We start from the raw sequence: 12,582 nt of genomic DNA on the forward strand, positions 1-12,582 counted from the left end.
CTCCCTTTTTCTCTTTTATAAATCGTGAACCACGCCCTATTGGGCTGGCCCATGAGCGAGTCTAGACGTCCTTTGTTCTTTATTCCGGTTTAGTTTGGTTATTTGCTATTTGTTTTTTCTTTTCTGTTTTTATATTTTTTATTTAAAATAATTCAGGATTTCCAAAAAATCCAAGTTCCAATTTTTTTGTGAATTTATGAAAAAATATATTCAAGAAATCATAAAATATTTGTGGATTAAAAACAGTGTTCATGATTTTGAAAAACAATATGCATATTCAGAAAATGTTTGTGCATTTGAACCAAATGTTCGTGAATTCAAAAAATGTTCATGTTTTTTTAATGTTCAAGAAACAGAAAAAAATGATCGTGAATTAGAAAAAAGTTCATTGATTCAAAAAATGTTCATGCATTTCCAAAAAATGTTCACCAATTCCAAAAGTGTTTACGATTAAAAAAATGGCTGGTTCATAATTTTCTTTTATCAATTCAAAAAATGTTTACCGACTCAAAATATGTTCGTCGATTGAAAAAAGTTTGTTGATTCACAAATTGTTCATGAATTTGTAACGCCAATTCAAAAAAAAAATTCATGAATTTGTAACGCCAATTCAAAAATTGTTCACGAATTTATAGAAAATGATCATGAATTTGAAAAATGTACTTTGCTATTTTTATCCTAATGTAGTATTTGTTGGACATCACCGAGGAGTACGACCAAAAAGGCGTAAATAGGTAGCGGCAACTAGATAGATGTTTCTTTTGTCTAATAAATTGAAAACAATTTGAGTACACTTTAAAAAAAGCATTTCATACTTAATTTGATGCCCAAGACCATTTATCATGTTGTTTGCCATGTAGTATCGTGAAAGATTTAAAGAAATTTGGTGATGGCGTCGGGTGTATGCACGCACGGGCATTTTTGCAATCTGTATTACGGGGGGTTGGGGCGCGCCCAAGCTCTGCTCTATATATACCGGCCAGTGGTAGTGTTGGATTGGTAGATAGAGTACTTCGTAACTACCAACCAGTGCAAACAGCGGAAGAACGCCATGGCGCTTCCTGTGCTCGCTTCGGCTCCGCTGAACCCGGTCATCGGCTTCGGGAAATCCGCTCCACCGGCTCCTGTAACGCCTTCCGCACGCTTACGCTCGTTGCCACCTCCAGCTCCACTCCAGCTCGTCGTCGGCTCGCCCCCTCTGCCTCCGGCCCTTAGGCTCGTCACTGCAGCCGGGACAAGCACGGTATGATACAGTCATTCAGCATACACGTTTAAAATCGAAAAATAATATCGCATATAGAGTTGAGGTGCATGCATAGACCAGCCTCACCTGACACGGCTACGCTATGTATTACAGGAGCAACTAGGAGACGAGCTTAAGGTGCTGGGGACATGGAGGAGCCCATTCGCTCTACGAGTGAGGGCGGCGCTCAACTTCAAGGGCCTACAGTACGAGTACTTTGAGGAGGACCTCGAGAACAAGAGCGACCTCCTCCTTGAGTCTAACCCGTTCATCAAGAAGCTGCCGGTCCTCATCCACAACGGCGTCCCGATCTGCGAGTCTCTTGTGATCCTGGACCCCTACGAACGTGCCATGGCGCGCTTCTGGGCCACCTACATTGAAGACAAGGTATATACATAGCACGCAATCTGTTGGTGCAATATACGAAGCAGCAAATGTAGTATATGTCAACGACTAGCCAGTGACTACGTGTGCTCGTGCTTGATGATCAATTGCAGCTGATCGCCCCGTGGTTGAAGATGTTCAGAGGCATCACGGACAAGGAGAGGGCTGAAGGGGCGAGGGAGACGCTGGAGGCAGTGAACACGCTGGAAGGCGTGCTCTCCAAGGGACAATCGAAGCCCTTCTTCGGCGGAGACGATGTCGGGTACGTCGACGTCGTGCTGGCCGGCATGATAGCGTGGATGCAGGGAACCAAGGCACTTTGCGACGTCGAGCTCCTTGACACTGCCAAAACCCCGCTCCTGGTGGAGTGGACGGAGCGCTTTGCCCGGTTGGACGGCGCCGAGGCGCTTATGCCGGACGTCGGCAAGTTGGTGGAGTTTGCCAAGATCAAACGGGCCAAAATGATGGCGGCTGCAAACTAATTAAGCTATGCATCCATTGTTTATGGCTATTGGTTGTTGTCTCTCAAGTCTCAATCTTAGCTGCAGTTTCATGTATTTATGCAGAGAGCAAGACATTAAAACCGTAAAATAGAGAGACAAATAAATGGATGGAACATATATGCTTCTATTTCTACATGTGTGATTCAGGCAACTCGTCCATCCTTTTTATTCCGATCAAATATTTTCCTTCCTTTTTATTCTTAACTGTGAGCAGAGATAGCTCGTTACTGGGGACTTAGCAAAACAAACGGGTAACAAGTCTCATTCCAGACGGTCACTACACAAGCGGAAGTATGATGTATTCTCACGGTTCAGGAAAGCTTGTGTGGGCGCCGCCATACTTCCCAGAAAGGCAGGCTTGAAGACGTGTGTTCTCTGAGAACTCCTCATCGACTTGGCAGCAATCTAGCAGAGTTGTTGAAGAAGAGACTGATTTGGTGAATAATGGCAGGCCCGCTCGTATTTGGCTCGATGGACCAATAGATAGGGTAGGATAGACTCACAAATTTGTAATTGACTTGTTGTTATATACCACATTCAATTATTATTTTTCAAGTAGTCCTCAAGAGGGGCAGAGAGTTCCTGTCTTTTCATATAGAACAATAGAGCTGCCCGGTTTATTAGGGGAAGCCGGGCGAAAACCAGATCCAAAGGGAACAAAGTCCCTCAACGTTCGCCAAAGCGACGGAACCCGAGAACAACACACCACCACACGCGACGATAACTCAACAATATCCCGAAAGGCACTGCACTACCACACCACAAGCACCGCGCCGATAGAGGGAGAGAAACCAAGCCGCTATGGGCAGAGCGGGGATGGGCCACCCAAACATAGGAGGTAGTGAAGTGCACCACAAGAGCTCAATGTCATCCAGAGTCCAACAAAATGAGGATGACAACATCCAGGGGCCGTCGCCCCGGCATCCAACGCATAGATGCGCCCTGCGCGCACCACTAGCACCACCCTGCGAGGCCGCCATCTCGACATCCTCAACTCAACATGAGCCGCAACACCGCACAACACGGCTGCCTCGCAGCACACACTGCACCAGATCGGATGACCGCTCGCAAACCACGACCGCCACGCCAAAATTCGAAGCCGCTGCCCCGACGTACAAGTGAGACCGTGCCGGAGGGACACGACGGCCAGGTCGACGAACTCACCACTCGCATGGTACAAGGTTGCCACCCTTGCCATGCAAGCCACAACCCCACCCCCATGGGGGCATCGCGGGGATGTTGCCTCGGCATACAACCACTATCTGAGCCATTGGCTAGACGAGCGACACCCAAGCAAGACAATCAAGGTCGACCTTAGCATAGAGGAAGGGAGGCAGGAAAGAACTCGATGCCGCAGAAGTCAACGGGAGGAGCAAAACCCTAATCACCTAGCGCTAGGAACGGTTCGCGACATCAGATACGTTCTCTTGATCTTTCTCACCCGGCCGAAGATTTTTAAATTTGTTTTTAGAGAATTTAAAAAAAATGAAAGAAAATCTAGAGTGCACACCAACCTTTTTTTTTGAAGAGAGAAGAGTGCACACCATCGGTAATCCACTTCTGAGCCCAGGCTCAGCTGCACCTGCCCTTACGAAAAAAATCAAAATAAATACTAGACAAATTCAAAAAAATCTAAATTTTTTGTGTGTGGTAGATAATTTGATGCGTGAGGTACTCTTCAATTTTCAAATCATTTGGACATCTGAGCAACTCTCAGCAAAAAAGACAAATTCGGAGTCTGTAAAAATGTTTACTGTTCATACACTGTTCTGACCCGATTTGTCTTTTTTGCTGAGAGCTTCTCAGAAGTCTAAATGAGCTAAAATTTTGGGCGGACCTCTCGTGATAAATTGTCTACCATGCCAAAAAAGATTGGAATTTTTTGAATTTTTTTATTTTTTTGTGATTTTTTTCCTGGACGGGTGCAGATGAGCCTTGGCACCGAAACGCCGCACTCGCACACCATCCTTTTCTCTCTTTTTTTGAAGAGAGAAGAGTGCACACCGTCCTTTTTTTTTGAAGAGAGAAGAGTGCACACCATCTGGCTTGGCCCGTTAGCCTTTCGCCGTTTGAGCCCAAACGATACCTACAAGCCCACTCAGCCCATGCCGCAACCTCTGAGATCAACCCCCCCCCCCCCCCCCCCCCCCCCACCCCCACCCTCTCATGTGCCCAGGAACCCTAGCCGCCCACCTCCACTCATCTCCCAGCCCCCCCGCCGGTCTCGCGCCAGCACGCCCGCCCGCCGCCTCACGCGCTCCTCCCAGAATCGCGCACCGCCGCCGCCATCTCCGCCCTCGACACCAACCCCTTGCTCGCAGCCACAGCGTGAGGCGGGATGAGGAAGCTCAAGTTCCACGAGAAGAAGCTGCTGAAGAAGTCCAACTTCCTGCTGTGGAAGCGGGAGGGCGGCCACCGCGAGGCCGCCGTTACGCAGCGATACAGCCTCGTCGACAGGGACGACTACAAGAAGTACACTCTCTCTCACCCAGCCAATCCCCTCCCTTCCTCCCTCTCCTCCTGCCCGTCAGACACAGTTCTTTCTCGCGGCTGGGATTTGCTGAGCGTGTTGATTCAAGAAATTGTAGCGTTTGCTGGGCGGTGCCCTGCAACTAATCGATCCTGTGATTGCTGTGTCGCCGCAGGTACAACGGGATTTGCCTGATGGCGCAGAAGCTCGTGAACATCATAAAGCAGATGGATCCGAGGGACCCTTTCAGAATCGAGATGACGGACATGCTGATCGATAAGCTGTAAGACGCCGCAGACCCCTGTTGCATGTGTGATGCTGTATGCGTTTGTTTGTTTGAAATTTTGACTGCATACTGTGAGGACTATATATCCATCATGCGCCGCAATCTTGTGAGAATGCTCCAGGCTTATCTGCAATTGCCACTTTGATTGTTATTATAGAGTTAGAAATGTGTGAGGCTTTTGATGTGTGCTCTTGTCTATAAATTAAGGACCCTGATACCGTCAGGTACGAGCACATGGCAACTCCGAACATTTTCGATGGCAAGTTTAGTGACGCGAGGATGGCAACTAAATGGCAACTTTCGTGCTTCAGTTTATTTTTGACAGAAACTTGCCGTGTGTCACTGGAAATTGTCATCCTTGCGTGACTGGAATTTCCATCGAAAAACGTCAGGGCCAGAGTGACACGCATCTGATGTGCGGCACTTATCATTTGGGTAAATTAAATGTACTTCCGACATATGTTAGTACTACTTGATTATTTGCCCAGAATGCATAAACCTCTCTGAGATTATTGGCTTCTCATTGTAATCTTCTGCTTATGTCTGAGCATGCACTCCAATAAGCATGCCATTATGAAAGCTAGAGGGACACCCTGTACATATCGTGTTGGTTGAGTGAGCCATCTTACCAGAATCATCTAAAGCTATTTCCTTTTGGCTAAATCATCATACAGTTATTGCTTGCCACTTCCACTTGTTCCTTGCTACTTTTACTGGCCTGCTCATTTGTCTAGTCTAAAGAAGTTTTCTTGAATTTCAGGTATAATATGGGTGTAATTCCAACAAAGAAGAGCTTGGTTAAATGTGAGAAACTTTCAGTGAGCGCCTTCGCCAGGTCTCTATCTCTTCCTGGGTTATAACAATGATTTCCTTTGATCGCTGAATAGTGCATTTTATTTGTCAGTTAATTTTTAGAAAGTGTTTATTGCTACGAATCACTCAATGACCTCTGTGCGTGTCATATTTCACTTACCATATTGTTTGCTAAACTATTGTAGGCGGAGACTTGCAACAATTATGGTGAAGCTTAAGTTTGCTGAACACCTTAAAGAGGCCGTCACCTACATTGAACAGGGGCATGTGCGAGTAGGCCCAGAGACGGTCACCGATCCAGCCTTCCTTGTGACCAGGAACATGGAGGACTTCATCACCTGGGTGGATTCCTCAAAGATCAAGAAGAAGATCATGGAGTATAATGGTGCATTGGATGATTATGATGCCATGATTTAAAGATATGTCGTGATAGTAGAAATTTTGGGAACATCAGTGGTTCAGTGTAGCTACTCCTGTAATATTTTTTAAACCTGAATCTGAGGCTACAATACGTTGAGGTAGTTATCTGTTGCAAAGCTACTTGTGTGATGAAAGCTGAACTGCTATAGAATGCAAATGCCTAATCAGTTCGTACTTGCCCCCTTCCGCTTTCCCTTGCACATGCTGATACAGTATCATACATAAATTTTGATGTTCAGCTGAATATGTACAATGTGCGTTCTACTCTGCAAGTTGATTGAATTGCTTGTTGCTAACAAATTGAGCTCTGTGGTAAATGCACGTTGTGTAATTCCCTGCATCTTCCTGTCTTATGATTTACTACGGTATATGTAGCTGGACTTCTGATGAATTGCTGATATGAATGCTGCTCTTTGACGAATGAAGAAGCAAATTTGGACAATAAGCTGGGAACCCAGGAATAAATTAACGCAAAAGACTAGCTAGTTTCTCCTATTTACTGCTTGGTTTTACAACAGACGTACATTTGTATTGGCTAGGATGGCAGGGGATTGCTCAGCTCTCATGGTTTGAAGGTGTACCCCCAGAATTAGCTCCATTTTTTCTTGATGATGCAGCTCTTATCACAAGTTAATAAAAGACGTTGCTTGATGTAAAGAAAAGTTAACACGGAGCTGACGAAACAAATCACTGGGAAATTCTGATGTCTGAATTACAGCAAGAGCAGTGTCCTAGCATGCTTCCTTCCAACCCTCAAAAAAAAAATGTTCCCTTCCAGCGGTAAAAAGAAGCAGCCTTGTTTTGTTGTTGATGGAGCCTAAACTCAACTTGCTTTCATTGAACATGAACAGCCATATTGTTTCCTTTTTCTCTGAGTTTTTATGTGTATAAATTTTACAATCTGCTGCTGCCATGCATGATGTGAATACTGAACAACAGCAGGTTCTTGACAGGTGCTCATCTATGTAGTTCGTTGGGTCGTTACCAAATTGAAAGGCCAAATATTTATTCATTCAAACTGAAAGTAAACAGGTGATGAGTGCAGTCTCATACTTCAACAACAACGAGTGACGTGCTCGCAACCTCAATATAGCATCAGATCTTCATAAACACAATTTAATCATAGCATATAACCGCAAGCCTTTTTCTACACGAAGCCTTTCTTCTCTCGGCAGCAATATTAATCTTTCCATCATCTTGCTTATGGAGCCCAACCACTGCAGTTGTTTCCCGTGAATGTGCGCATGCACACTGAATCGCTGGCACTCGAGGAGGAAGAACTGGAGGTTGCATTTGGTTCCAACTTGGTAGCAACATACCGTGCTTATTTATTTCCCATGAGAATAGGTGCCCAATTCCGTTGGATCAAATTCACGCTCTTCCTCTTCTCCGTCTGCGGACAGTTGCTCCTCCTCTAAATGGTCATTGCAGCAAGCAAGGAAATGCAGGCTGCAGAGTCGACCAAGTTAAGATGGAAACAGCAAAAAGAGATTAAAATTTAGATATATTAGGAAAGAGCAAAGAGTCTATATATTAATTATCACCTGCACATTTGTTTCAATGCTGAAAGGTTCCCTTGTGTACAATACGTGCCATTTCTTGTCATCCCAGCAATCACTGTCTGCATAAGCCTCAACGTGCTGGATATGGCTAAACTTGTCCCACTCGCTGCCAGATTTTCCCTGGGGCCATGAAACCAAGTATCTCCAGACTGCAATCCACCAGCAAATGGCTTGGATTTACAGTTTGAAGGTACAAGGGGAGTCCCATCTTGTTGGGCGAGAGACGGAATCTTTCACCGTAGCCGGGAACTGTCAGCACAAGTCTCCGTAATGCACTCATCTCCTCTAGTGAGGTGAGCTCGGGGCAAGACTTGATCTCAAGCTTTTGCAATTCAGGGAAATTGGAGATACTAATCAGCTTGGGTAAGTCATACAGGTCGAGCTCAACAACAGAAGCAAAGTTCTCTAGCGAATGGAGACCCCACATGCTCCACAAGGTTAACTTTTTCAAAGCCTTTGCATGTGAGGCAAGACCGGGAGGGATACACTTCAAATTACACCTTGTGAAAGTAAGCTCAACCAAGACTGGCACAGCTTGCACTTCCTCATCCCATTCCCACTCCTCCAATTCCACCAATTCTAATAAATCCATCTCATGCAACCTCGGAAATGCAGTCACCATGCGGGATTTAGGATAGCAACGGTGGCTCTGGGGACGCACAAATTCTGGCCCAATGCACTTGATCGCTGGAGCACAGTTGACTTTCAGATACTCCAGCCATGGGAGCTGACATAATCCATCAGGAAGTTGGGTGCAACAAGCCAAGTCTTTCATCACTAGCATCCTCAAGCTATTGAGGGGCATTGTTGCTGTCGACATCATCCATCTTGGCAGCTGGCGCCGGATATATCCTTCAACGGAAATAATTTCTATGCACGGAGGAGGACATAGCTCATTAAACACCTCCTCAATTACTCCTTGATTCTTCTTACACGCAATGCTGGATAATAAGCGCATCCTAGAAAGATGCACTTTTTGATCAAGCCTAACCTTTGTGACAAATGAAGCATCAGATACATTCTCCAGGCCCACTAATCCAATGCCCCTAAGCTGGGAAAGAGGTCCAAGCTCTTCCAAGCTACACCAATCACCATCCATGTGTACTCGGAACCCAGATAGCGTCCTCAAATTTGTTAGAGCATGGAAACCCCTAGGAATACTATATATACTTGTGCCTTCAAGTTGAAGATATCTTAGTTCCATTAACTTCACAATGCTATCAGGAAGTTTCACAAGATTCTCACAACCTTCAAGACTAATGTGTTGTAAGAACTTCATTTTGTGAATGTTCTCTGGCAAGCAATCTATATCAGCGCACCTGTCCATTGACAAATACCTCAAGTGTTTGAGATGATACAGAGATTCAACCATTGTGGCGAACTCTGCAGACTCTACGTGTAGAGTACGCAGACTTGAAAAGGTAACCAAGGAATCGCCAGACTGAACCTTGAAGTTTCCAATTAACATTAATGATCTCAGAGATATTTGCTCTTGTAAACTTCTCCACTCAAACTCATCTGATTCCACTCCATTAGTCTCTATAGACAACCGGAGAAAGCTTTGCAAACGAAGTTTACTATTAACAGTATCTCCATTATGAACTACTAGTGCTTCATTTCTTGTCATGAATTGAGCAAATGAACGAATAACATCATGCATCTTGCAAACATAGTGACTAGCATATGATGTATCCGGCTCTATAAGGTTCCTCAACCTCAACTCTGTATGGTACTCAGTTCCTATTTCTTCCAAAATATCCGAGTTTCCATGAACAAATCCTTCACCAATCCACATGTCGATGAATTGTGTATCATCTAAAATCATCTTTTTAGGCTTAAGGGAGAAGTGCAGAAAGCATTGCTTTAAACAAGGGGACAAGTCCTCATAGCTAAGATATATGGCATGATTTAGCTCTTCTGGCATTTGAGATATTGACCATACAGCATCATTCAATACCTTCTCCCAATCACGTCGGGTTTTTTCCTTATGGCATAGGAGTCCTCCCATCACTTTTATGGCAAGTGGTAACCCATCACATTTTTCTACAATTTGCATTCCAATATCCTTCAGCATATCCACTGCAGGTTCGCTTTTCTCAGTCATGACTACCTTCAAACAATTGAGAATTAATACGGAACACACATTAATTGAGTACCTATAGTCCCTGTAGTCCAGTCTACTAGAAAATTAAGTTGTCAGTCAAAAGCATAGAATAATCCATTCATTAATACAGTAATTAGTTTGATGCTTTGCTCATGAAGGCATCTGGATTGATCTATGTCCATGTCTTTCTATTTGACACACAAATTATCTAATTACCTAGCTAGTTACTCTCAACACAATCTACGAATCAGACATAAACAACAAGCCAACAAGCATATGCATGTGTCTCAGTAGTCTAGAATGACCAATTAGAAGATAGTCTAGTAGTTGTGGAGCTATTAAGAACTTTAAGGCGCACATACCATTTAAAGGCAGTACTTACACTATGTGGTGATAATCAATATAAAAGTAGGTCAATTTTATAGTTGTGGATCGTACTACGTACAAGCAGTTGGTGTGGACGCTTGGTCTATGTGCCTATTCATAACGAGCACCAGTGTACTAGTAGTAAGGTTAATCAAACAACAGTGGTCATATAGAATGACGCACCAAAAAGATGAAGCACGTACTTAAGGCAGCAAGCACAGAGTGCAACAACAACAAAATTGCCACTTCCCGTGTTAATAGAGATGCAAATTGGAACCTAAAGGGTACCCTCCGACCCTCCTAGGTTCAACTAAATGAACTAAATTTTCAGAATTCATATCATTTTTGAAAATGTAGTTCATTTGGTTGAACTAAGGAGGGCCGGAGGGTACCCTAAAGGCACCAAATTTGCACCCCTACGTGTCAATAAATGAACACTTGAGATAGAACGGAGGCTACCAGTAGTTATGTACTCACCTGCTTTGTGAGCAATGACCAGCCATCTTTGGGCCCTAATTTGTTGATGCAGTGGTATGGATTTACTGCTTTCATTCCTCGGGCAACAGTTTCATGTCTTGTGGTGACGAGGACTCGGCTACCCGGGGCACTGTGGCTAATGGGAGCCTTAAGCAAGTTGGTCCATTCATAGGTGCCCCACATGTCATCCAACACAAGAAATAGCTTCTTATTTTTGATAGCACTTGCAAGAGCCGGCACAAGCTAAGTTTTTTCTTGAGACCCACCCCCAGGTCCTGACAAATTTCCTTCGGCGGTAGTGATGGCTGTCCTCAATAAGTCAACCTCGCTGAATTCTTGTGTGATACTTAACCATATTTTCTTGGTGAACTTGCCTTGTATTGCTTCGTCGTTAAAGACCTTCTTGCTAAGGGTGGTCTTACCAATCCCGCCAACACCAACGATGGCGAACACCATGATGCTTTCACTCGTGTCAACGACTTCCTTCGTGAGCAGCTGAACAAGTGATCTCGTGTCATCTTCAATCTTCTCCCCAACCACGCCCGACCGCTCCAACAATGGATTAGTCTTGCGGTCAATAACATGAGGCCGATTTGTCTTCTGGTCCTGGTAGACTTCAAGCTTGATGAAATTGAAACTACGACCCCTCTTGCTGATGTTATCCAACTTCTTGTTCAGTGCCTTGATGCGGCTGCCAATGTCGTGTGCATGGAGAGGATTTTGCATGCATGAGAACAAGGGGTTAAGACACCTGATGTCCTCGGATGGACTTTGCTCCATGGCCTTGAGCTGACACAGATCGATGATGTCAGTAGCGTGGTACATGGCATGCTTCAGTTCCTCCACCCACCCCCGGACACTCTCGTCTGTGATGTTTCTCCTATCGGCGTCAGCAAGGAAATTCTTGAGGTCCCCAAGCTTGATGGTCAGATCATCGATCGCGCTGGAGATCCCGATCAGCATGGCCACCTCTTCTCTAGCCATGTCGGCGAGCATCTTGGTCACGTAAGATGCCAAGGCATTCAGAACCCCTGTCATTAGTTGCTTGAGCTGCTGCTGAAAACATGCAGTCGAACAAAATTAGCCTTGTACACCAACAACCCCATGCTAAAAGATTGGTTCATAGTCACCACAGAAAAATAAGGGGATAATCTAGGACAGACCCAGTGCATAGAAGCTCCCACACAAGGTGGGGTCTGGGGAGGGATTATAAGAACCTAGTCTTACCCCTGCAAAGTGCAATGCAGAGAGGCTGGTTCGAACCCAGGACCTCTTGGCACAAGTGGGGAGGACTTTACCACTGCGCCAGGCCTGCCCTCAAGGGGGATAATCTAGAGACAAAGGAAAAAATTAATGGAAAAAAGGGGCTTGCAAACAAGAAGACAACGCTATGCACACAAAATCCGACCAAGAATGAGTATCACAGTGGTCACTCAAAATAAAACCGAACAGTTTAGATAAAGAAGTAATAATGTACAATGATACTCCACAAGGCTAGAATTGTCTAGTTGAGCTGATATTAATTATCGTGAATCAATTAGAGAGAGCAGAGCTCGTAGAACGGCAGAGGATGGGGGCATGGGGCTTTCAGCTTTGCATATACGGTGGTATTTAGATACAAGATAGTTTGAAAGATAGATTTTTTTTTTGAGAAACAGCCAAGCTTTATATTGATCAAAATTTCACAAAGAGAGGGATATGAAAGAACATGCGCATGAATAAATAAATATAGGTGGGCCTGGCTAAGGCTCAGTCAGCTGACTCATGTACATTGATTTTGGCCTGTTTGGTCACCCCCACCCCACCTCTGGTCTCGAATCTCTGAAAACTGCAATTTCAGAGCATGCAAGAACGAGATAAACACACCACTTGCTCGTTTGGGAGCTGAAGAATTCCAAACATCAGCCAAACTCCAAGAAAGTAGCGAAGCAAAAAAAATAATAACTGATGAATG

The 12,582-nt window shown here is 44.7% G+C and overlaps 3 protein-coding genes across 3 annotated transcripts; 2 read left to right on the top strand and 1 right to left on the bottom strand.

Moving 5' to 3' along the window:
- The first annotated feature begins 1,007 nt into the window (after window positions 1–1,007).
- On the top strand, window positions 1,008–2,298 carry LOC109750032 (probable glutathione S-transferase GSTU6). The gene is made up of 3 exons (XM_020308980.4): window positions 1,008–1,243; window positions 1,358–1,630; window positions 1,741–2,298. Exons 1-3 carry the CDS (start codon window positions 1,052–1,054, stop codon window positions 2,107–2,109), a joined length of 834 nt encoding a protein of 277 aa, XP_020164569.1. The 5' UTR covers window positions 1,008–1,051; the 3' UTR covers window positions 2,110–2,298.
- A 1,992-nt stretch (window positions 2,299–4,290) lies between these two features.
- Window positions 4,291–6,295, top strand: LOC109750052 (uncharacterized). The gene is made up of 4 exons (XM_020309000.4): window positions 4,291–4,602; window positions 4,776–4,883; window positions 5,647–5,721; window positions 5,885–6,295. Exons 1-4 carry the CDS (start codon window positions 4,469–4,471, stop codon window positions 6,114–6,116), a joined length of 549 nt encoding a protein of 182 aa, XP_020164589.1. The 5' UTR covers window positions 4,291–4,468; the 3' UTR covers window positions 6,117–6,295.
- Window positions 6,296–7,108: 813 nt separating this feature from the next.
- Window positions 7,109–11,908, bottom strand: LOC109750051 (putative disease resistance protein RGA1). The gene is given in 3 exon segments (XM_073509103.1): window positions 7,109–7,568; window positions 7,664–9,787; window positions 10,625–11,908. Coding segments are annotated over 2 exon segments (3,060 nt in total). The 5' UTR covers window positions 11,667–11,908; the 3' UTR covers window positions 7,109–7,568; window positions 7,664–7,769.
- Window positions 11,909–12,582: the final 674 nt, after the last annotated feature.

Source organism: Aegilops tauschii, chromosome 2, assembly GCF_002575655.3.
Source record: "Aegilops tauschii subsp. strangulata cultivar AL8/78 chromosome 2, Aet v6.0, whole genome shotgun sequence".
In the NCBI taxonomy this organism is placed as follows: Eukaryota; Viridiplantae; Streptophyta; class Magnoliopsida; order Poales; family Poaceae; genus Aegilops; species Aegilops tauschii.

Coding starts and splice junctions, on each gene's coding strand:
- LOC109750032 (XM_020308980.4), top strand. CDS start 1,052: ATGGCGCTTCCTGTGCTCGCTTCGGCTCCGCTGAACCCGGTCATCGGC. Junction 1,244..1,357: donor CTGCAGCCGGGACAAGCACG/GTATGATACAGT, acceptor TATGTATTACAG/GAGCAACTAGGAGACGAGCT. Junction 1,631..1,740: donor CCACCTACATTGAAGACAAG/GTATATACATAG, acceptor GATCAATTGCAG/CTGATCGCCCCGTGGTTGAA.
- LOC109750052 (XM_020309000.4), top strand. CDS start 4,469: ATGAGGAAGCTCAAGTTCCACGAGAAGAAGCTGCTGAAGAAGTCCAAC. Junction 4,603..4,775: donor GACAGGGACGACTACAAGAA/GTACACTCTCTC, acceptor GTGTCGCCGCAG/GTACAACGGGATTTGCCTGA. Junction 4,884..5,646: donor GACATGCTGATCGATAAGCT/GTAAGACGCCGC, acceptor CTTGAATTTCAG/GTATAATATGGGTGTAATTC.